Raw genomic sequence first — 26,319 nt, 5'->3', positions numbered from 1 at the left:
AAATGTTCGAGGAACAACAATACACTGCAACAAAAAATGTTTAGGAAACAACAACAATTTCAAACAATAGAAAATGTTAAGGTAACAACAATTCACAAAACAAAATGTTCAGTTAGCAACAATACACAACAACACAAAATGTTCAGGTAACAACAATACACATCAACACAAAATGTTCAGGTAACAACAATACACAACAACGCATAATGATTAGAAATCAACAATACCAGAAAAAAAGAAGATTCTGGTAACAACAATACAGAACAACAAAAAATATTAAGGTGACAACAATACACAAAACAAAATGTTCAGTTAACTACAATACCAAACAACAGAAAATGTTCAGTTAACTACAATACCAAACAACAGAAAATGTTCAGTTAACTACAATACCAAACAACAGAAAATGTTCAGGTAACAAAAATATAGAGAAACAGATATGTTTTAGTGACAGAAGCAGAAAATTACAGAGCAATAGAAAAGATTCTGGAAACAGCAATACTGAATAATAAGAAAAGTTCTGTTGACAGCAAAACAATGCAACAGAAAATTTTCTGTTTACACCAATAATAATAAATAAAGACAGTTCTGAAGACAGCAAAGCATAGCAAAAGAACATTTTATGAAGACAGTACCACTCAGCAACAGAAAATGTTCTGGCAGAAACAATATCGAAAAAAAAACAGATAAATGTTCTATTCAAAAATTGAGAAACAGAACATGTTTTGTTAACAGCAGTACTGAAATAACAAAAACATTTTATTCAACAGACTAACATGAAACAAAAACTGAGCAGTAGATTAATTCATATTTGCTGCATGTCCACCAGGCCTTGACCAAAAGTTCTAGTAAAAGCAATACTGAATAAAACACATGTTTTCCTTTGTTTTAATTATAGTCTTACATTATCACTTTTATTATGAAGATAGCACATTATAGAGTTATTAGATTTTTTCAGTAGTATAAAGACTCGAACATGGAACTCAGTATATCTAGGCAGGGCTCTGTATCCTGTCAACACTGAGGTTGTGTATTAAAATCCCTCTTGTGGCAAGTGCATTTGACTTTGATTTTAATTGACTAGGACTTCCCGCTATCCTGCCACAGGTCGTGTTTCCTTACAGGCACTCCAGCTTCCTCCACCAATAAAAACTGACAGCCATGATAAACCCAAGAGTGCTGAAAGTTGTTTTGTACACCGACAATCAATCCATATATCAGGAGATCCTGTTCTACAGAGAACACAATATGTGTGGTGCTTGTTTGCTTTAGTTTCCTAGCAACAAAAACTAGTTATACCCTACCAATACCCAAAGGGGTTTAACTCAATCACTGACAAACCATAAAATACAACTGATTGTATTGCATACTCCGATAATTCATGTAATCTTCGCAGGAAATAACTAATTACTTTTATTCAATACTTTTGCATATATATTAGATCTAATACACTACAGAACTTTAATGATTAATTATCTTTTAGTTGATAACTAATTCAATATCATCAATATTGTAATCAAAACTTCATTTTATTAAATTTTCACATCCGCAATCATTAATTTTATCCACAAACAATGCTTTGAGGCAGACTTTGTATTGAAAATAATGCAATAGCCAATATTTTTACCTGAACATCCAGAAAATTTCATTTTTCAATGCTATAAAATTCAGACATAAATATCACAACATCTGATCAAAAATAAACATGCTATAGTTCATTCATGAATAAAATATTGCTTGAAAATTTATAATTTTTGTTTTTATCTTTTTTAATTTTTTTTTTTGTCGCATCTACTTTCCCCTAAACTTTAACTTACAATTTGTAACCAAACCAAATGGGGTTTATTGCCCCTTCCCTACAGTTATTAATTACAAAGTGCTCAAAAATACCATTGAAAGGTCATAATTTAATTTAAGGATGTTGCTGCTCTTGTTTTAGACTTTTTGTCAGATATTCGGAATCATCTGGTTTTATTTATGTAGTGTCATTAAAAATTTTGCCTGCTAACCCATACTTTTCTTTTCATAATTTTAATAACATATAGTTTAAAAAGCCATTTTTGAAAATCTCATCAAATCCTTGTTATTTTTTCATAGTTTTTTGAAAAAATGAAAGTGCCAATGTTAAATGTATGAAAAATCTAGACAAAATCATTTCCCACCAAATTTTCAATGGATTATATCTCAAAAACAAGGTCACGGATTTATAATTTTTTTTATACTTTTTTAGTTCCATTATTTTGATACTGATTTATAACAGTCTTTTAAAAAGCTGGTTATTTTAAAAAAGAGTAGCAAACTTCCTTAAGATGGAGATTGTACTCTTAACTATTTGTTTTAAAGTTAAGACTGAATCTGTTATGTGTTCTGTAATTGATAAAAAAAATTCCAATAGAAAATCTGACAATTACAGAAACTTTAATTTGTTCAGTCTAATAGGAGGGGGGGGGGTCTACTTTCAAACTTCAGAATGTAGCTATTTATGTTGAAGTCTCCTTTATTCCCTAAATTATTTAGTTGGATAAGCAAGAAGTAATATATTGCAGTATTTCAGAACATGGCAATCTAGTTGACATATGATAAAGACACTTGTATATTGTTGATGTATTTTCTGGTTTCATTGTGTTGTTGGATTACTGACTCGTTGATGTGTACCTAACACCTCCTTGTTTTATGTAGTGTTTATAGACCACTTGGTGGTGTGAACTTTGCAATGAAATTGTCAGTTAATTTTATAGTTGTCTAGATGTAAATGTAGTAGAAAAAAAGTGATCTTTATAATCTGCTCATAAAACAGCATGTTAATAATTTGGTGCATCATTGTAGTCAATATTTTCAGAAGCAAGACAACTCTACTTCTGTATTGAACACTTCTTTGTTGGGGTTTGTGTTGGTCAGTCTTTAGTTTTTTATGTAATGTTTGTAGACTGTGGACAGTGGTTTATCTTTAGTTTTTTATGTAGTGTTTGTAGACTGTGGACAGTGGTTTATCTTTAGTTTTTTATGTAATGTTTGTAGACTGTGGACAGTGGTTTATCTTTAGTTTTTTATGTAATGTTTGTAGACTGTGGACAGTGGTTTATCTTTAGTTTTTAATGTAGTGTTTGTAGACTGTGGACAGTGGTTTATCTTTAGTTTTTTATGTAATGTTTGTAGACTGTGGACAGTGGTTTATCTTTAGTTTTTTATGTAATGTTTGTAGACTGTGGACAGTGGTTTATCTTTAGTTTATTATGTAATGTTTGTAGACTGTGGACAGTGGTTTATCTTTAGTTTTTTATGTAATGTTTGTAGACTGTGGACAGTGGTTTATCTTTAGTTTATTATGTAATGTTTGTAGACTGTGGACAGTGGTTTATCTTTAGTTTTTTATGTAATTTTTGTAGACTGTGGACAGTGGTTTATCTTTAGTTTTTTATGTAATGTTTGTAGACTGTGGACAGTGGTTTATCTTTAGTTTTTTTATGTAGTGTTTGTAGACTCTGGACAGTGGATTATCTTTAGTTTATTATGTAATGTTTGTAGACTGTGGACAGTGGTTTATCTTTAGTTTTTTATGTAGTGTTTGTAGACTGTGGACAGTGGTTTATCTTTAGTTTTTTATGTAGTGTTTGTAGACTGTGGACAGTGGTTTATCTTTAGTTTTTTATGTAATGTTTGTAGACTACAATTGTTTATCTTCCTTTTCTTTTCCTGATTTGTTAAAAATTTCTGTCATGACACTTGTAAGTTTTGATTCTCCCTTTGGAATCTTCCCCTTTTTTCCTGATTTGTTTCTGTCATGACACTTGTAAGTTTCGATTCTCCCTTTGGAATCTTCACCTTTTTTCCCCAGAATAGTTTCAAACAGTTTATACAGTTCAGGATTAAATACAACTAAATCAGAATATCTTAATCTTGAATTTCATTTTAATTCCACATTGAATTACAGTTGTCAAATCATAAATAACTTAAACAACAAAGGTTTTATCTAATATTGATAAAGTAAGTAGATGCATATTTAAGTCAAGTGCATTTTTGGAACTTCTATAGACATTGCTAGGAGAAAGTCAACGACGTTAACATTTTAAAAGCTTTTTTGTTCAGTTTTAAGCTCAAATGAGGAAGCTTATTCACCTAGCTTGTACAAAATGCATTATAAGTATAAAATCTTGTAGCTGTCCTACCAAAAATAAACTTAAATAACGATTCAGTGAGCAATGAATATCAACCATAATGTGAATATGCTTTATTCAATCAAGTATATAAAAAAAATTATATGTAAAATCTTGATAAAGAGAATTGAATAAGAAAATATTCTCACAGAATGCACAGAAAAAAAACATCATACATGAAGTTTGCCTAGAAAAGAGGGTCTTGAGAATCACACCTGAGTAATCGTCTGCATCAGCATCTTTTATTATTTGCTAATTTTAATGTGATTAAAAATAATTATTTACATTATTATTTAGATTACATGTATTCTCATTTATATACTAGTGGCATTTATATTTTTACCTGGTTGAAAGTCAACTCTAATTACCTTTGTAAATAATAAAACTTACCAAAGTTTTCCACCAATTTTTTATAATTCCTGAATCTTTATGAATATTCATTTTCACATGTAATAATCCATATATTGATACAATTATTCAAAATTTAACATGCTATCACATTTTGCCTCAAAATAGAAGAAATTTAAGGCCATAAAAGTAGGAATTTACCACCTCTTTGGTTGCTAGTGCTTAAAGCCAATATAAATCCATTTACAAACATCAAGAAAAAGTTAACGAGAGTCCACAGGTAAATCCAGGTGAAGTAATCCACATTTAAATGTCCAATAGTCAAAGAAATTAGTATTTTTTTTCGATCAACTGTCATTTACCAAAATTATGATGTAAATGGTTATATGTTCTATTCCAATGATTTAATTTGATTTTTAAAAGATATATTAACATTGTATGGTTTGGTAATATTATATATCCGCAAATAAATGCACTTAAATTTGGGTATCTTAATTTATTTCCATAAAAACATTTTAAGGCTTAATTAAACAAAATTTCCATATTGAAAATAATTTACTGTAAATGAAAATAATACTTTATAAAATTTTTGCGTTTCATTCAAAATTGATTACACTTTATATCCTGTTAGACTCTTAAGAAATATTTCCTATTACTCCTGGATATTTGACACCAGTAAGAAACTACATGATAGGAACTCACACAAAAGACTATGTTGTCATGCTCAAAGAGAGAGACATTATTAATTCACTTCTATAAAATCAAATGCTTATGTATCTTTAAACAAATATTGCATTTTATTTACTTGGTCACAAAAGGCCACCAACTAACAAAAATTTAATAAATATAATACAAAAGTCATAATGTATTATTCATATTATAATTCTCTAAATAGCTTACTCAGAAAAGAATGTTTAATATTTAACTTGTAAGAAAATTCTGTAATCCTATAACAAAGGGGAGATTACTCTAAAATTTATTTCTAACAATTTCCTGTAAATATGTTGAATGATTGTTGTTTATTTGATGTCCAGTGCTTATATATATATGACAAGGACTATGCAAGTCCAAATACATTGCTTCTTTTAATGACTTCTATCATTGACAAAGTGTTGCATGATTGGAAGATTTTGCCTAGTCTTTTTTGGGGCCCTTTATAGCTTGCTGTTCGGTGTGAGCCAATGCTCCGTGTTGAAGGCTGTACCTTGACCTATAATGGTTTACTTTTATAAATTGTAACTTGGATGGAGAGTTGTCTCATTGGCACTCATACCACATCTTCCTATATCTATTGCATGCAATTCAATGATTTATTACGAAATGTCTTAATCTAAGTTTAGGTGGGTAGGGAATGTCTTTATCAAGGTTTAGCTAAGTAGGGAATGTCTTAATCGTGGTTTAAGGTGTGAACTATCTGAATCCCTTACTTGCTAAATGCAATGATTAACTAGGGAATATCTTAATATTAGTATAAGGTGTGAACTATCTGAATCCCTTACATGCTAAACTCAATGATTAACTAGGGAATGTCTTAATCTTGGTAAAAGGTGTGAGCTATCTAAACCCTTACATGCTAAATTTAATGATTAACTATGGAATGTCTTAATCTTGGTATCAGGTGTGAACTATCTGAATCCTTTATATGCTAAATTCAATTTTTAACTAAGGAATGTCTTAATATTTGTGTAAGGTGCGGACTATCTGAATCCCTTACTTGCTAAATTCAATTTTTAACTAAGGAATGTCTTAATCTTGGTATAAGGTGTGAACTATCTGAATCCCTTACACGCTAAATTCAATGATTAACTAGGGAATGTCTTAATCTTGGTATAAGGTGTGAACTATCTGAATCTCTTACTTGCTAAATTCAATGATTAACTATGGAATGTCTTAATCGTGGTATAAGGTGTGAACTATCTGAATCCCTTACATGCTAAATTCAATGATTAACTATGGAATGTCTTAATCTTGGTATAAGGTGTGAACTATCTGAATCCCTTACACGCTAAATTCAATGATTAACTAGGGAATGCCTTAATCTTGGTATAAGGTGTGAACTATCTGAATCTCTTACTTGCTAAATTCAATGATTAACTAGGGAATGTCTTAATCGTGGTATAAGGTGTGAACTATCTGAATCCCTTACATGCTAAATTCAATGATTAACTATGGAATGTCTTAATCTTGGTATAAGGTGTGAACTATCTGAATCCTTTATATGCTAAATTCAATGATTAACTAAGGAATATCTTAATATTTGTATAAGGTGTGAACTATCTGAATCCTTTATATGCTAAATTCAATGACTTTCTTTGGAAGGTCTGAATCTTGGTATGAGGTGGGTCTTTGAGACCTTTCAGGATTTAAGTAATATGTAAAACAGCAACAAAAGCAAAGTTGCTTTTCTATATGATCTAGTTCCTGGTATCTAATCTAGATTTGGCACACATTATTGTTTTGAATGCTTTACTACTTCATAATTGATATGGCATTTTAGATTAAACCACCACTGATGTGTTTCCACTCTGCAAATGTAGTATGCTTGGTCAATACCACTGCTGATGGATGTTTGCTCCAACTTCTCATGAGCCAAGAAGTCAAAACTCTGGTGCATTTATTTTCTTTAAATTTATTGTTTATCACTTTAAATCAAAAGTTAACTTCAATTCAAAAGTCAAGAAAAATTCAAAAGCTGGCCAACAAACTATAGTTATAAAATTTGTAATCCCCATCTTCCAAAATCAACATCAACCACAATTTTTCAAAATATTTCAAGAAAGATTGACACAGAATATTGTATCAAGAAAATTTTCTTTACGACAACAACTCTTATCAGTGGACTTATTTTTCACATTCACTGGGTTTTTCTTTTTTTCACATTTGGTGCTTATGCAAACTTGCTGTAATATTTGGCCCACTATTTTAAGTAAAAATCCCCAGGATGTTATCTTTATAAAACCATAGAGTGGAAATATAGTTTGAAATGGCAACAATTACACATGATATACTACAAACTTTCTACTATAACTAATTAATTGTTACATTTCCTATCAATGAAGGATCAAAATAGTGAACTGATCAATAACATCTACCAGTACCTTTAAAATCAAATTACCTATACAAAAATCTTTTAGGTCCCTACATTTAATTCTTTAACTGTAGAATTAAAGTTTAAGTGAAAGATAAGTGTAGTCTGTGTCTAATACTCATTTACACACCTTCTACATATTCATTTAAATGTCTCTGCACTCAATAGGTATATACAAAGGCAAATTTACTTAACTTTCTATTAAAGGGTAGCAACAAAGTTACACAATCATATAAACTGTAAAGTGCAGGAGCTGGGTGGCATTAAACACTCAACAGATTAACCAAGTGGATGGATTTGACTAGAAGTATGAAGCTGTGATAATGTTGTTAAAGATTAAAGAACCTTTTGGAAATTGCCTTAAAAAGTGTGGAATAAATTTAAGGAATTGACACTTGACAAAAAAGCTAAATATTAGCAGTGGTATATAAAAAAAAACTTATTTCTTTTGAACAAACCTAAAATTATCTAAATGTCTTAATAATGCTGTATCTTTGATTCAGAATATTATGTATTAAGTTTGTTGCTGTAGATTTTCTATTAAGACCAAAATAAAGTTCACAGTAGTATTTTAACTTCTTTCCCTATACGGTATACCTATACATCATAAAAAAATATATCAAATTCTTTCAGGTTCTTTAAAAATGTTTCCAATTCTTATCTCCTTGAGTAAAATTAAATAGTTAAAATGTTCTTTAACAATACATTTAATAATCTTTTTATTTTTATATAATTAAAGTAAGAATATATTAAGACTTTTATAATCTAAATTCCTCCATAATAATGCCTTTGGGTGCTCCCCCTCTTTTACTCAATAATGATGCCTTTTGATGCCTATATGTGGTACCTTAATCAAAGCATTCTGCTTTCAAAAATCTGTATCAAACTGTATTAAATGGGTATCCAATACAAAAAGTATTAATAAATATCTTATTTGAAATTTCCTTGGTGGAAATAATTTATTTCACCAACCATTATTGTTTTAAGCATGATGGTTTTTTTTTTTTTAATTGTTGTCATGATGTTTGTCTAAGGTTTTACTTCATTAAAGTAGCCGTATTTCCAACAAATTTGGTTAAAAATACCATAATTTTGCTTAATATCAAGACTACTGAAAATATCATGTTGTGTCCTTTAATGTCAGATACAGGTTGGCCAAGATATCATGTTGTGTCCTTTAATGTCAGATACGGGTTGGCCAAGATATCATGTTGTGTCCTTTAATGTCAGATACGTGTTGGCCAAGATATCATGTTGTGTCCTTTAATGTCAGATACGAGTAGGCCAAGATATCATGTTGTGTCCTTTAATGTCAGATACGTGTTGGCCAAGATATCATGTTGTGTCCTTTAATGTCAGATACGGGTTGGCCAAGATATCATGTTGTGTCCTTTAATGTCAGATACGTGTTGGCCAAGATATCATGTTGTGTCCTTTAATGTCAGATACGGGTTGGCCAAGATATCATGAACCATATCATTCTCTGTTTTGAGCCATGAAATATTGTGTAAAAATTTCTTTATGATTGGTCATGTTTAACTCAAATTATCCTAAAAATAACTACTGACACCATAAAATTTGTAGTTGCATAGAACTCTAGAATCTAATAAAAACTTAAAACAAGCATAACATTACTCAACCAAATTATTAACCATATGCAGTTTTACTGCAATGGGGTTATCAGATTAAATAATAAATATTATTCATAACTGTTGGATGTTTGGTTAGATTGTACTTTCAGTAAATTCTATGATAGAAAAATAGATCGTTATATAGTGTTTTCCATTTCAGACTATTCCATTATGTTATCAGGTCTTTCAACCTCTTTTCTCAATTTTCAAAAAGTTACATGCTCAAAATGAATGTCATAATAATAGGAACTCTCATTTTTATAATGTCTCCTTTCCAAAAAAAACATATGCATAAAAACTGACATTTGTTCACCAAAAAATCATGTCAGTTAGAGAGAAGATTTATGTGAACATTCCCCTCCCCCTAAGTGGTTTAAGATGAAATCCTTTAATATTACCGGTTCCCTTCGCACTGTTTCAACAATTTTAAAGCCTGTGGTGTCCTCTTCCATATTAATCCATCAGTATTCATGCATCACACTAATCCTAATTGTATGTAAACCAAAATCAAATTGTCCAGCACTCAAAGTCTATTCCCCATTTTACTTTTGTAAGTTTATCATTTCAACACTTATGGAAATAAACTTTCAGTATACTAGATATAAAGTTCTCTAGCTATTTCCTATTATAAATGAATTTGTCACCTTACAGTAAGGACTTAACAAACAATTAATGTTCCGTGTAATTGAACTTATGAAGAACAATACAAATTTATCTATTTCACGAACCATACCCCTTATCTGTTCTTACTCATTCTAGCCTTTAATTAAAAAACATTTAATATATGAACTATTAATTATTATCCAATAAAATAAGGATAATATAAGTGATAAGGTAAGGTAATTAACAAATCATTTGCACTGACATTTAATTACCTGATTCTATATCAAAATATAGATGTGGAAGTTAAATGCTGTTAAGAAAATAGGGTGTCAGAGCTGTTGTTTAGTGCAGGTTTACTGATCAAAATCTTTCAAAATAAGTCGTATATGCAACTTATAGTACAAGGGAGATAACCTAGTTAGATATTGTGCTTTATGAACAGTATTGAGAGGTAAAATAGAGTTGATTCCCTTAGACCAAAAAAAGATAACTGCTGCAATATTTATTCTAACTTATAACAAGATTTATGAATATTCTACTTCTAGTAAGGTTTTTAAATTATCTTCCTTAACAACACACAATATAACACCATACATATGTTATAGAACAGACATCTGAATATTATTTATTACATTTGTTTCATGGAAAGCCAAATATGGTAATATTTTCTCTACAGGTCTAGACAGTTATAGACTGCATGATTTAAATATTGAATTAAAAGTTATTTGAAATTCTAAACCATGTTTGCTATTTTGGTTCACTGTTTCAAAATATAAAGTTAATTTAATGGTTAACTAGAAAATTTAACCAAAAGGAAACCAATACTTATAATGAGTAACCATAGCAGCATTCATATTTTTTTATCAACTTTTTGAAAAACATTTGGATTTAAAAACTTTTTATTTGAAGTATTACGTTAATAGCTATAAAATAGTTTCTCCCAAAATTTTCTGTTGTTATTAATCTGTTGTCAATGTTCCCCCCTCCCCCCAATGAGATGTGGATGGAAACAGCATAAAATCAGCCTTTTCCTTGATTTTCATGAAATATGTGCACATTGTGTTATAATAATGTCACAATCATGTTATTCTTGTCTACTTCATGTTTATTTCCTGATTTTAGACATTTCCTGTTATATGAGCATATTTGAAGAGGATCTAAAATCCAATTTTTTTCCCTGCCAAATATGGGCATTAATGCCACTTTTCCTTTTCACCAAAAGATCAATATATATAGAATAACCATACATTGTCTCAAAATATAAATTTTATTTGTACAAGGCTTAGAAACAGGTAGAAAGCAAGACTTTGCCGAGCATTTCTATCCTGTTTTGAGCCGAGTACAAATAAAATTTAAATTTCGAGACAATGTATGGTTATTCTTTATATACTGCAACTCCTATAACTGTTCCAAATGAAATATTTAGGGTAAAAACCATCATTTTTTAATTTTAAGCGGGCGACGTAAAACTTCTGCGAACCTGTATTGGTTATCGACGTCATAAGTAAAACTCCACTAAATGCATTGTCAACGTCATAAACAAGCCAGTGACTGTATATCACAAATGAATATATGGTCAATGCAATTTGACTGCGCAAATAGCACAGCTGCAGTATATTTTACATTATTCTTGTGGTGTTGATGATTCAAGTAGAGATAACTAACCTCTTCCTCATTATGATACAGAATATTTGTAAAGTTAGCATTTCAGAGATCACTTTAAATCCAATTAGTAAAATAAAAACTGTTTGTTATATAAGGATCACTTGCTAAGGTATCTAATGTAGTTGAAGAAACATTTCAGCTAGTTCTAAGGAGCACTTCATAGGGTATCCAATTTACTTGAAGAAAGACTTCTGTTTGTTCTAATGAGTACTTCATAAGGAATCCAATTTAGTTGAGGAAACATTTCAGTTTGGTCTAAGGAACACTTGATTAAGTATCCAATTTAGCTGTTGAAACTGTCTTACATTTCAAAGGAGCAGAGCCAGTAACCCCAATAAAGGGCCCTGTAGAGGTGTTATTTTTTTATTTCAATTGTTTGAGTAAATCTTATGTGTATGCATTGCTAAGTGTGTTATTTTTGAAAGTATAATACACATTTTATGAAGATATAACATGGTATTCAGAATTAAGTAAGAGTCTGGCTAATCCTGATTGGTCGATGTGTGCAGCTGGTATTTTTTATTACTAGTGCACTCTGCATTATTCCAAAGGCAAAATATATATAATTTCCTTAGCCCCTAGATAAAGGAACTGACAGTTCTTTTCTATGTTGTGATGAGACTCACATCTTAAACGACCTAAAGTGCAAAATTGATAGGCAAGGGAGATAAGTACAAATTGCCTTAAGAAAAGCAACAGCCAACTACATTTTTTTGGACTGAAAATTACTGTCCAAATATTTTTCCATTTTTTCTAGTGAGGTTTCTTTCAAAAAATCAACTTTCTTATGTCTATATCTCGAAAAAGGCTACTATTGTCGCCTATGGGGAAATTTTTTTTTTTTTGTTATCTATAACCTGGATTATAATGAAAGAGAAGTTATCAGTGAGAAATCTATTGTGCATTCTGATTTGTCATAATGATCTCTATGTAGTGTTCTCCCAACATAACACTCTGACTCAGTCAGAAACATTTTGTAAGTCGTTCAAGACGTCAGATCCATAAACTTTTATTTGGTTATTGAAATCTCAAATAAAAATATATTAACCAATTACATTCTTTGTTCAGTGTATTAAAATACAATGTGAATAAAACAATTAATGGATCTAAATGACAATATTATTTGTAAATAAGGTTATGTGAATGTTTACACTTTGATGGTTGATACTTAGATATTGACTGTTATAATTAAATATTTACCAATTAGTCTTTCAAACTTTGTTCTTTTTATTTACTTTTTCTAATAATGAGAAGGTTCCATCTCAATAATTTCTTTTTCTTGTCAATATAGTAATCCCACCTTTTTACAAAATCTGACATCAATAAATTTAAAACCTTTTAGATCTGTGCTGAAGGGGAAATTAACTTTACGTGAGAAATGCTCATTTCTATTTGGTTACTTCATGGAAACCAGTAATTATGACAAACTTTTTGCAAACGATTATACAAATGTGCACAGATTTTTATACTGAATAGAAAATTAATCGCTTGCTACAGATTATCTTTTTGTTTATTTGGAAAAGGCTTTTACCTTTTAATCTGTCAAGCAAATATTATTTAAACATGAAAAGATTATAAGAATGTCTCCATGGAAATAAATAAATAAAACAATTATAATTAAAAAAAAAACTCATTTGCTGGTTTATTTTTATAATCAGGGTAAACAAAAATGAAAATTTTTATGAAACAATCAAAAGCATTATGTAAAGTTCTAGTAATTTCCCATAAAAAAAATGGTGGTTTTTTTTTGGTACTGTACATTGTTGGGCAGCTGTCTAATTGGTGTAAAGTTTCGTCTCATATTTCTTTAAATCTTATCCAACTAATCATGATACAGTTATTATTTCCAAATTTTCCACATTGAAATATTATATTACAAGTATTTTAAAAAAAAATGAACATATATTTTACAATCAATAAAGTTAATAAATTAATAAAATATGAAGCAAAAATTTCTATATTTTCAATATTTAATATTGATATTCAACATCAATGACACTGTTTCCATTGATTTTCCAAAACGACACCAGAAATTTAATAGCAGTTGAATATCTGAATCGATAAATGTCAAGAGTTTGGATTTTAAAAATGCATTAATATTATACATATAAACATCAGGTTTAAAAAGCTACGTTTTTCAAGACTTTATATTGCTTTTATGTAACAACTTTGGCATTTATCCTTTAATGTTTTTTTATAAAATTTATGATGTTGATAACCTTACTGTGCAAATATGTGTACATTACAAAATGCACATTTCATTTAACTGTTTTCATTGAAGCCTTTGTCAGAAACATCTATCCTCACTGAGGTTTCTGTTCTAAATACAGGGTATAACAAAACATGTTATGTTTCGAAATATTATAAGAACAAGCAGAACAGGAATTGATAATTTGGTCAAGATATTTATAACTTACCACATCATCCAAAGTCACTTCCTCAGGATCTGAAAAAACAAATATTTCATTATCATAAAGACTTAGATGAAGTATAATTGTTCTTTCTCATCGTGGATTCAAGAACCTGGTGTTTTTGTTTTTGTTTTTGTTTTTGTTTTTTTTTTTTGTTTTTTTTTTTTTTTGGTTGACCACTTGCATAAATTGTCTTCATATTCTTATTTCTTTCTTGAAATGTTTCTATATGCACTTCATTTTTCTGATGTAAATGTCTGATTATTGTCAAGGCAATATGCAATTAACTTCAGCATACTATGGAACTAATCTACAAATGCTAATATTCTTCCACTAGTGTGCTACTTTTAAATAGTTGGATTTACATCTAGTCTCTTGCACCAAGATTATTTTGTTAGATTTGATTATCCCAAAATAGCAATTGTCTAATTAAAATATCTATTATGCATTAAGCTTCATAGCTGAATTCACTTTAATTGTATTGGCCTAAAAAGCCAGCAGTGTAAAGAAGGTACATAGTGTGTAAAGGTGTTGTAAATAGTCACAAATTTATCATATTGTCCTAAATGTAATGAAATCCAATCTAATAATTAGGCCAAAAGCTGGTCAACTAAAAAATATCCCATCGATAATCTGTTACTTCTCATTCTTTGATAATATGACAATCAATATCTGAAGGAGCCAGAGCAAAGATGAAAAAATGTCATTTTCATGATTTTTTTCAAAATCTGACTGCCAATACATTTATTAGACAAATGTAGGTCAACATAAATTAATGTTCCTAATGCATTCATATACCAAATTTATCTCACTAACTGCAAGGAAGACTGACAAGGGATCAGAAAACACTCAAAGGTTGTAATAAGGTAAAAAGATGGTCAACCAGTTAACACACCAGCAATCTGTATCTTAAAAAAAAAAACGTTTTGCTAAAAATCGGTTCAATATTTACTGGTATAGCTATAATATCTTATTTGCCTGTTGAACCCCATCAGAGAGGAGGGGACTGGGTAGTAACCCTTGGCTAGCGAAGATGGTTGAACCCCAATGTTTAATTTATGTTGGTTTGAACTTTATAACCATTCTGAAGATCACTGTCCTTTGTATATGCGCTGGGGCTTGTGATTTGAATCCAAGTTAGCTTGTATCAAGCTTAGGTAATCTTCTTTCAAAAATGTGTATGATAACTCTTCCAGCAAAATTTTGACAAATAATATTCATTTCAACAGGGTTCTGTGAGCAGTTTAAGGCTAAGTTTAAGGCTATATTAATTTACAGGGATCTAGGGAACCTGTAAACAAATGGATATTAAGCAGTTTTAGTCGTCAAAACCCTTTAAAATTAATTTATAATATTGAAGTTTTGACATGAACATATAGATACATGAGGGATGTGCATAGCAATTTGGGTCTGGGGTTATATCAAGGTTTCACAGTACAAAGTGTATTATCGTTGGCTGATTCATGTCAAACAAGTCAAAATAGGTCATGCATGCTCAGGACTTGAACAAGACAAATTGAAAGAGAACAACAGTCATAACTAAGACAGTCACATTTATGTAGTATAACTGTCATATTGAATCATGTTAACTTGCACTATATCTTATTCAAGATTGGGGCCTACTTCAATTATGGTATCTTTAATAGTTTGTTAATATGTTTGTAAACTATCTATAATGATATAATATTTTTCTAAGCTCTCTTGAATATAATTGTTATTTTTTATATTCTTATCTGAAAAAAAAGAATAGAGGAGCATCCTGTATATATAAAGTAATACCATTGGCAGATCCCTGGGGGGTTCTTGCTGTCGGAACCCCCCCCCCCCCCCCATTTTTTATTTTTTTGAAAATCAATGCTTTTGAAAGGGGACATATGGTTGGAACCCCCCTTTCTCCTGGTATGGACCTCCCCTTTCTCCTGGTATGGACCTCCCCTTTCTCCTGGTACGGACCCCCTTTAAAAATGGCTGGATCTGCCCCTGAAAACTACTGTTATTCAAGGATTTGTATAGTGAGAAATATCACTATACAAATCTTTGTGTTATTGTAATAGCGTATGGTTAAAAGCAAAAACAAATTAAACAAGTGAAAATAAGTTAAAATATAAAAGAGTATTCAATAAAAAAATCAAAACACAAAAAAATAGAAAAAGGGGGATTCATTCCCCAAGCGTCAGTGCTCTGTTTAGCCTGGTCCAGTCACAGAGGTGTAATCTTTTTACGTTGACCTTAAACAGGGACTTTCTATACTATAGTATAGACTGTCCCTGCCTTAAAAAGATACATAAGAGGGCTCAATTTTGTTGTAGTCTAGATGTGTAAATGGAAGTTGACAACAGTGATTAAAACCAGCCCCAACTATCCACTTGCGTTTGTAACAAGTGTGGATAGTGGGGGCTGGTTTTGATCAGACTGAGTTGACAATAAACTGGAAACCTTGAGCACCGTCCATACTTTAAAAGGGTAAACCTGAAACTTCAATACTAAGTCATTGAATCTAGCGAAAAAAATCCGTATACAAACCAGGGACAGTCTATACTAACTTAAGTATAGAAAGTCCCTGTACAAACTTAACCGGACAAAAATTGTTATCGTCCGGTGACAAACAGCAGTATTATCTATATATTCAGACTGAGAACAAATTAACTTTTTTTATTTGGTAGGTTCTGCCTTGCACTACTATAACGTTATAGTAGTTTCAGGTTCTGCAAAGTGGGTCGACCAGGAAACTGGATGAAACGCGAAAAATTCAGACTATTAGAAAACTGATTCCATTGGGTGTTGCATGGAAAGGGAGAGAAACTAGTTAATTTGGCCTTTCAACTCCCAAATAATTTTTGGGATGCAACATGTCAACTACGGACTCCTTTTCTTCTTCTTCTTTCAATACATGCAATCCTCTGTAATTGAGTATTATCGCACTATTGCCCTGGCTGGGTAGGACAAAAAAGGTGCAAGAAAATATTTACAGGTGGCACCGTGCACGAACCGTATATATATTATATTGACTTTATACATATATACTGTTCCCAGCTGAGCACCGTGCAAGTTAAAACAGTCTGATGATGCGATTTGACCCCCTGCTTGAAACCATCTACTGAAGTTGTTCCATATCCGTAGTACTGTTTGGGAAGAAGGAATGACTGTATGTTGATGTTCTGGCAAGACGGTTTTCACGTACAGGGAGGGGTGGACAGGGGGTACCCTTCTCCCACCTTCCGCCCCTATCTCCCACCTCCCACTTTTAGAATCTTTTTTTTCTCTCCCACTTATTTTTTTGTCTCCAACCTCCCACCCCCTTCCGCCCACCTCCCTTCTCCCGCCCCCCCCCCCCCCCCCCCCCCTTCGCCCACCTCCTGCCACCCCCAACCTCCCACCGCCCTCAAAAGCTGTCCACCCCCTCTACAAGGAGCATAATACTTTCTCTATACAAGAGGCACTAAGTTCGACAAGGTAGTGCAACATGCTCCTCGAATCCTCTAACTGTAAAGTTATATGGCTTTTTTTATCGGGAATATAAATAATATTTTAGGTTGGAGAAGTGGACGGTAGAAGAAAGAAAACTGTGCATCCTGTCCACCCCTCATATCAGTTCAGCTGTGAAACTTTCTAGTACCGTGATTCCTAGAAGAAATAGTCGCGGATTAAATTTATTAAATAAATTTGATAATCATCCGTATAAGTGGTTCCAATTTTATTGAAATTTAATTTGAAAACGCAATAAAGTTCATTTTCAATAGATATAGGAAGATGTGGTATGAGTGCCAATGAGACAACTCTCCATCCAAGTAACAATTTATAAAAGTAAACCATTATAGGTCAAGGTACGGCCTTCAACACGGAGCATTGGCTCACACCGAACAGCAAGCTATAAAGGGCCCCAAAAATTACTAGTGTAAAACCATTCAAACGGGAAAACCAACGGTCTAATCTATATAAAAACGAGAAACGAGAAACACGTATGAACTACATAAACAGACGACAACTACTGTACATCAGATTCCTGACTTAGGACAGGTGCAAACATTTGCAGCGGGATTAAACGTGTTAATGGTACCAAACCTTCTCCCTTTTTCTGAAACAATAGTATAACATCACAACATAGAAAGACACACTATAAAATATCAATTGGAAGGCTTAACTCAATAAAAAACGTAAATTAACACACAATGAACGAATAACTTTGATCTGTGATACCTGAATGCAAATACATAGTTAATAAAAATTATAAGGGATAAATAACTAAGGTCAAAAGTAAATGAACAGATTGAAACAAAGTTAAAATATAATACCACTGTGAAATGTTAAACAATATTTAGAAAATCATCACTTTTGAAAAAACCCGCGTCACCCTTTTCCTGTCCCTTTTCATGAAAAGTAGTTGAAATTGGATTTTCCACAAAATGAATTGATATTTCATAATCAGTGGGTACTTTATTCGGTGACCACATTTACAATATGACAACAGTACGACAATTGGTGACCCTTTATACACTGATTTTCAATTAAGATTCTTCCTGTGACAATTAAGACATTATTATGACAAACGAACGTAACACGCAAATTATAGACGAAGAAGCTGTAGAACTTGATTTGTTCATATGGCTTAATCATGCAATCAAAATGTCATGATATTGATCATGTAGGACTTGAAAACAAATTAAATATCTCAAGGTTCAAATCAGAATCATTGTCTGGTGAAAGACTGATAAGCTTTCTTCTAAGTCTTAGAGAAAGCCATTATCCGTCAAACTGTACACGTATTACGTATGCATTTACACAGAAAAAATATTGAACTACCACGAATCCTACTAAAAAGTGTGAATTCACCGAGTACACCAAATGCATAAGCAGTTTCTGCTCAATATATGGTACAATTCGGTTTACTATACTCGCACTTGCGATCATTTGTCGCGTTATCCAAAAGGACGCCTTTCTTTCGCAAGAAAACATTCCAGTAAATTGTCAGGGGCGGATCCAGGATTTAAGGTTAGGGGGAGCAAGGCGAACATATTTTTGAGGTAAAATTATCGCCGAAATATTCTTTTTTAAGCTGAGGACAACCCATGCTTTGCAAATTTTAGGGGGGGGGGGGGCACGCCCGCCACGCCCCCGCCTGAATCCGCCCCTGATAGTATAATCATCGGAAAACAAATTACAAATGTACAACGACAAGCAGAGTTCCTAACATCATGACATACCAACCTCAATTCTTCAAGAAAAGTATACCAACAAAACCGAATGATATGCAGCAAATCTCGAAAATCTCTGAGTTTACTAGGCAAATTAAGATGGACTTATTCCGAGACATAAACATGTAATGCAAACGGCCCAAGATTCTGTAATGAGGAGTCCCTAAATTACCTTCATGATTAAATTTATATCTGTAGAAATCGAATAACTGATGCTTTGTTATATTATGATCTATTATGTTTTTAGAACAATTTGACATTTGTCCATACTTCCTATTCATTTTGTACGAAATATATCCTTCTTACATATTTTAATTGCCCATTGACTTTTTGTGGACGTCGCATGCGACGTTTCCGTAAATTTTATTTTTTTCCTCGGGATACATAATCTGTGTTGATATATACAATGTAACCGCTTTGTGCAAATTTAAATATATTTAGCTATGTTGAAAGACATGCATAATGGCAAATTATAAAAATACAAATTATATACTAGTAGTCTTTAAGAAAACATGTAAGGTTTCCGCTGTTACCTTAGCAAAATAGGTGCGATTTGGGTACTCTGTGCTATTTGGCTACTGCTATGTTACCGTCATGAAGCTGGGTTCCTTCATTCTATATCAGAATGATTGATATAGATGTGCCTTTTTGGTAGTCGTGTGGACTAAAAGTCGAAAGATTCTTATTTCTTTCGGACTTCCTATTTAAAAAGTACAAAATAGTACTTGCTTACCTGTTAAAGATTCTATATCAAGATGTTTCCCAAACTGCTTGTCCCAGGACATCCCGGCGATAATTAACGGGTCACAATAAGGATAAGCCAGAGAAAGGCTATGCTTCCCGTCGTAATTAAATCTTTAATCCTTACGCATTTAATAATGTCTGCTCTCGAAATAAAGACAGATTAAGGTCAAATATTGTTTTTGTCCAGGACAACAATCGGTCAACAGGATAAATCAATTTGATATTGACGTATATATGCATGTTTTTTTTTTTTGATACGTTATGCAATGGATTGGAGCAGAAGGCTTGTTGACTCGAACAGTTTTGCCTTTTTTTTTTTTTACTTTGTTGACAAATTTGGGACAAAAAAGTACATTTTTCTGACAGATAACTGAGCAATGCTGGGGGGGGGGGGGGGGGGGGTGGGGGTGGTGAGGAGGGATCATATGTGGAAATTAATAAGCACACACGTCTAGCTTTCAAATTTAGCATTTTAAGAAAAAAATGAATGAGAACGTTTTGTCCACGTTCCCATGACCCGTGAATTCCGTCGTTTTGTCCACGTTCCCATGACCTGTGAATTCCGTCGTTTTGTCCACGTTCCCATGACCCGTGAATTACGTCACTTTGTCCACGTTCCCATGACCCGTGAATTACGTCACTTTGTCCACGTTCCCATGACCCCTAAATTTCGTCACTTTTTAACAAGATATCACATACTATGATACTTGGTAATTCTAAAGTAGTCCTTATTTAATGTTTCTAAATATGTCTTCCCTTAACTGATAAAACTTTACTGCTACTTTTTGAAGTATATAGAAATGATAACGAATCAAATGGGACTCTGGTGGTAGATTCAATGTCTACCTTTAAAATTTGAGATGCTTAATGATCATTTTTCTGGTTTTAAGATACGAGATACTTCTCGATAAGATGATTGTTAATTTAAACGTTTTGAAAATGTTAAAACTGTTCAAACCTTATGCAATTGATGGTGTCAATTCATATTCAATACATGTTCTCACAGGAATTTTATACATCTATAGTTTGTATACAAATAGAACACGCATTCTAAACAACATTTAATACCAATGTGTTGTAAGTCGACAAAAAACATGCACCCATGATTTGTAATGAATATTTATTTTGATTACTCAGGTTATTGTAGCCAGCTTATAGTCCTCATATTCATCATAAAACGGTTTAACAAACTTGTGAAGTATTTATTTAAACTTCCATTCAATATTTTAAATTAAACTTTAGTTCATAAAAGAAATCAGGATAATACACACCAGATAATGCATATAAACTATACAGAAAGAGTATAAAACTTTAACAATTATGTACCCCATACAAAGCATAGTAATTCAACAATTTCTTAAATGACATCGCATTTTCTGTTCATATAAAAATCATTCTGCAGCCATTTTCTTCATTGAAATCGTATAAACCCCATCCTTACAATTATACCTCTTCCATATTAAGCCACTCAATTATTTGACAGTATATGAAAGGAAGAGTCTTAGGAAAGCAATGTTTGATTTATTTGTTTATTCTTATTTCAGATTATTTTATTGTCTTCCAATTATATAATAAAGTAGAAATAAAATAGGGAACAACCCAGTCTATAGATATCTCTCTGTTAATTAACAACTGCTGGGTGTTTACAGACCGAATGAATCGTTTTCTATATATAAAAAGTTGTATTGTTTCCATCATAATTAGTTCATATATATATATGGAAATATTATCTTCAAATTTAGTGTCTTATATGATCTTGATTGTATTTATTATGAGACGAAAACAAATAACACAATTGCCAGACAATGTATGTATTATAAGAAAACATTTCTATTTCCATATAAAAATAAGAAGATATGGTATGATTGCCAATGAGACAACTCTCCACCAGAGACAAAATAACGTAGAAGTTAACATCTATTTATCACCGTACGGCCTTTAACAATGAGCAAAACCCATTCCGCATATAATTAGCATACTTCCAGTCAGAGTTATATTTTCCATTCAATCACTAACTCATCCTACTGGATAACATTGTTCGACATACTTTTAAAAAAGCCCCTTGTAATTGTATCTCTTCCTTTGAAAAGGTCTATGAGGATATCATCAAGTTCATATTTTAAAACATTTCTCGTTAATTTTAAAATATATTCACTTTTCTAAACGTCCACTATAATGTTGACGCAAGGATTCATTTTGATTAAAATATTTCATTACAAGACAATATGAAAACGTCCTAAAATGTTATTGAATTTGTGTTGTTTTTTTTTATATATATTTTTAAAACGTCCTAAAAATCATACATCTACCTACCCAACTCGGCATAAACCACGATAGACGGCATAATGAAAATGTACTGTCTTCCTTTATCAATATCCTTACATCCTATAACAGTTAGCAATGACTTTTTAAGTAACTACTTCCATATGTAGTGTTAAATAAATACTGAATATCTTAAGATGTCACTTCGGTCGAGGAAGATATGACTCCACAAAATACCTGTAACGTATATCCAAGCAACTTCGATTTCACAGTATCTTATATGATTGAGAAATTGAATAAGTTGATTTTGGGCTTTTGATCAAAGTCGATACCTTTACTCAGGTTAGCAGCATACCTGGGAACTACTATAGCAACAACCCATTGATCTCTTTACCAAATTATCTGATCATATGTTTGGAAATTTGAATAGTTTAATTGATATGGTTATCTAAACAAGACATTTAGTAATCTACAATATCACAAATATAGAATTATTGAGTGTAAATTAATTATCAAATAGTGAAAAGAAATACTAATACTATATGGATAACTTTAAATTTAAATTTTGATTTTTAATATTTCAATAATAACTAATATTTGAACCAAGGAATTGTGAAGGGTCACAAGGAATACTGATCGATGATATTGATTCGTCAAGACAAAATTGCATAGGTGTTAACGTGTTGACGTTTGATTTTTGTGATAACTGTAACCTTTAAATTTATTGTTTTAAATTCAACACTTATCATTAAATAGTTATGGATTGAACGACCATACTATAATTTCATATAACATAACTAAACGCTGGATAGATAGATTAGTTTCAAGACACATAAACAGACACGGACAGTCTCAATAGTATTAAATAAAAAGGTCAAAAGTGTAATTTTTAGCAAATGTTTATCTTTATGTATATGTTTATTTCTATTCTAACTTGTCTAGCTGTAGCCTTTATTCTTGCATGGATTTATGAGAATAAACTATCTATCAGAGGTCCTGCGCTAAATTGCAACCAGACATGCACAGCTATAGTTTTCTGCTTTCTGAGAATTTTTCCGGATTAAATTAATTTAGGAAAGCTCAGAGCAAAAGTTTTGGAACACTAAATATGAATGTACAAATCCAATGTTGTAGTGAAGGCTTATTTCATGGTTGATCGTCATATATATAAGAAGATGTGGTATGAGTGCCAATGGGACAACTCTCCATCCAAGTCACAATTTGTAAAAGTAAACCATTATATAAATAGGTCAAAGTACGGTCTCCAACACAGAGCATTGGCTCACACCGAACAGCAAGCTATAAAGGGCCCCAAAAATGACTAGTGTTAAACCATTCAAACAGGAAAACCAACGGTCTAATCTATATAAAAAAACGAGAAACGAGAAACACTCATGAACCACACAAACAAACGACAACCACTGAACATCAGGTTCCTGACTGATGGCAACCAAAACACTTGGATAATTCTGTCACGGCGCTATGAATTATTTGTGTGCAAGGGCAGAATAGAACTGTATATATGAGTGCATGCTGCCACAATTTTTTATCTGTAAATACTTTTTTGTGTATCTTATTGAAATTATAAGAATTAGATCATTTTTACAGAGCTGATTGATATGATAACTTTATAGACCGACTTGTTTACAAACTAAATTAAACACGATGGTTAAGGTTGTCTTTTGTGAGAGAATGTTCTGTGCTGGTGATTTGGTCTTGATTGGTGCTGGTGATTGTTGAAATTTTATAAATAAAGACAGAAATGATGGCTTTTGACGATTTCTCGAATATATGGTGAAAAGAAAAAGTTGAGATGATTTAATTTTGTTTCTAATGGGTTCAAAGACAATCCGTTTAAAAATTGGCCCCATACGCTATTTAAGTATGCGTAACAAAAAGAGTGCTCAATTTTAAAAATCTATAACGGAAAAAAATATATAAACCATAATGACCCTGGAGTCCACTTCCTATACCCAAATCCTCTCGACACAATTATTTTGTGAAAAACCGTAGCAATTTATCAAAATTCCTCAGTTAAGACATGACCTGAGTCTGTGCTGGTGGGTCCTGGCTTTGTGCTGGTGATTTTTGACAAGACGCACAAGACGTTAACTACTCCTATATTTGAATCAAACGTTACAGAATCATTCAAATTGAGCAAGTATTGAAATTAATCAGATTTGCAACTATGGGTTTGGGGTAAATCCAATTTGATATACGAGTTTATATAAGTTAACTATTATTGCCTTTGATTTCCCCAGTAATATTTGATAAAAAATAAAGACTAGTATACTACTCCTATTTAAATCAAACGTTACAGAGTCATTCAAATTGAGCAAGTATTGAAATTAATCAGATTTGCAACTATGCGTTTGGGTAAATCCAATTTGATATACGAGTTTATATAAGTTAACTATTATTGCCTTTGATTTCCCCAGTAATATTTGATAAAAAAAATAAAGACTAGTATGGAACAATTACAGCTCATCGCATGGTCGTAAACAACAAGCAAGACGCATACGTACCGTATACTGACCTATACTGGCTATATATAAAAGGCCGCGGTATGAAAAAAATGGGAAAAAGATTTTAAAAGATAAGACTCTCAGTCTGATTTATGCAACCAAAATGACCGAGAAATAACGAATGTTAGAAATCAATTTCTCATGGACTTTCATCTTATATCTAAGCCGTCCTCCTGGCCTGGATCTTTTGTTGCTAATCAGTTTTGATATCCGTATAGTTTCTGTCTCTTTTTGACACTTTTAATTTATTTTTAGATCTATAACTTTGTTGACTATTTTACACTTTACAGATCTTCTCTTGCTATCTGCAATGGTTTTGTAAAAACACCCCAAAATGGGGGATCGTCATTGAAGAACAGTTACCCTCATAAGAGTAGACTGACAGATTTTTATAGATCTTGTCTTGCTGATGATGTTTGATGGTCAAAGTAACTCTATATCAATCATGGTTTTCAAGATTATAAACACAAACACAAAAAGGTAAATAATAGTCATTCAAGGGCAAAATCTCTTATAAAGAGAGGCGGAAGATACCAAAGGGATATTCAAACTCATAAGAATGAGTCAACTGACGATTTCGGCCATTTATCTTTTTTGTAGATCATATTTTTTTCTGACCAATTTTGCTATTTATAATTTCTCTCTTTCTTAAAAATATAGTACTATTATAATCGTCATTCAAGGACTACTACTCCTATTAGGAGTCTATTATCAAGGACGTATATTAGATATACGTCCTTGCTATTATCAATTTCAGCTTTATTTAAAGAGCTTACTTTGTTAGTCATTTTTACCATCTGACAGTTTTCTCTTACTTTAAAGATTTGAAAGATGATACCGAAAAACTGCGAAATTTGCTAAAAATGGAAATCTTAGGGGCAATAACTCCAAAATGGGCATTCTGAATTTTCGGAAAATTGCAAGTTAAATAGACATTGACCTTTTGGTAATTTTGAACCAGAAAGTTTTGCCCTATCTGCTGGGTTTTACTCATTGTTGAAGGCCGTACGGTGACCTATAGTTGTTAATTTCTACGTCATTTGGTCTCTTGTGGAGAGTTGTCTCATTGGCAATCATACTACATCTTCTTATTTTTATGTTAACTCATCAGATCGATACAAAGCAGAAAAACATCGAACAAAAACACAGACCGGATGTGGCAGGGTATTTATACATCCCCACATCAAAATAGACACGAAGTACAGATCTGAGAGTACACGCAGTTACTGACATTAAGTCCAAAGCCAATTAATTTTACAACTAATAAAAAAATTATGCATCTAAGACTAAAATGCCTTTCTACAAATATTAGATATGTGACTATTAAAATTGAATTTAAAGTCAAAAGTGACACCCAAAAGTTTGACTTCATCTTCACATTCTATGATACTACCATCTAAATTAAATATGATATTTTTTCATGTGTTTTTTACCTAAAGACATAGCCTGAAATTTATCAGGGTTGGCTTCCAAATGATGATTGCCTGTAAACCACTATATTAATATTGAGATAGTTTATTATATGTTTACGATTTTGAAAACACTGTGATAGGATAGAATTTAAAAAAAATATAATTTGGAATTTTTTTAAGTCACCAATCTGTCAATTTCATCATATTTGAAAAAAATTACGTCACGAAACTCAGATTTAGTTTTCGGATACTACTCATGGCTGACCGCCTTAGTTTAAGCATTT

The 26,319-nt window shown here is 31.6% G+C and overlaps 1 protein-coding gene and 1 long non-coding RNA gene across 26 annotated transcripts in view; one reads left to right on the top strand and one right to left on the bottom strand.

Moving 5' to 3' along the window:
* Nucleotides 1-22,459, bottom strand: part of LOC127734421 (regulator of G-protein signaling 22-like) — a 49,700-nt gene extending 27,241 nt beyond the window's left edge. For 5 of the 8 annotated variants that reach the window (XM_052244268.1, XM_052244269.1, XM_052244306.1 and 2 more), the window contains exons 1-2: nt 22,150-22,459; nt 13,907-13,935 (exon numbers count right to left, since the gene is read on the bottom strand). In XM_052244268.1, coding sequence (XP_052100228.1) covers nt 13,907-13,935; nt 22,150-22,180 — 60 coding nt within the window. In that variant the 5' untranslated portion in view covers nt 22,181-22,459. Of the gene's footprint in view, nt 1-4,544; nt 4,832-9,619; nt 9,865-13,906; nt 13,936-22,149 lie in introns of those variants that run through there. The other 3 variants (XM_052244315.1, XM_052244272.1, XM_052244281.1) reach the window with 3 other exon arrangements.
* LOC127734452 (uncharacterized) lies at nt 1,088-3,887 on the top strand. 18 transcript variants are annotated; one of them, XR_007997615.1, is made up of 6 exons: nt 1,088-2,996; nt 3,044-3,088; nt 3,182-3,226; nt 3,274-3,318; nt 3,412-3,456; nt 3,551-3,887. It is a non-coding gene; the product is annotated as an uncharacterized LOC127734452 (long non-coding RNA). The 18 variants fall into 18 exon arrangements; XR_007997605.1 differs by lacking the exon at nt 3,182-3,226 and adding an exon at nt 3,136-3,180; XR_007997620.1 differs by lacking the exon at nt 3,044-3,088.
* Nucleotides 22,460-26,319: the final 3,860 nt, after the last annotated feature.

This window comes from Mytilus californianus, unplaced genomic scaffold (assembly GCF_021869535.1).
Source record: "Mytilus californianus isolate M0D057914Y unplaced genomic scaffold, xbMytCali1.0.p SCAF_1, whole genome shotgun sequence".
NCBI classification, from domain to species: domain Eukaryota; kingdom Metazoa; phylum Mollusca; class Bivalvia; order Mytilida; family Mytilidae; genus Mytilus; species Mytilus californianus.
The sequence above is the reverse complement of the archived record's forward strand: the minus strand, read 5'-3'. Positions and strand labels throughout refer to the sequence as shown.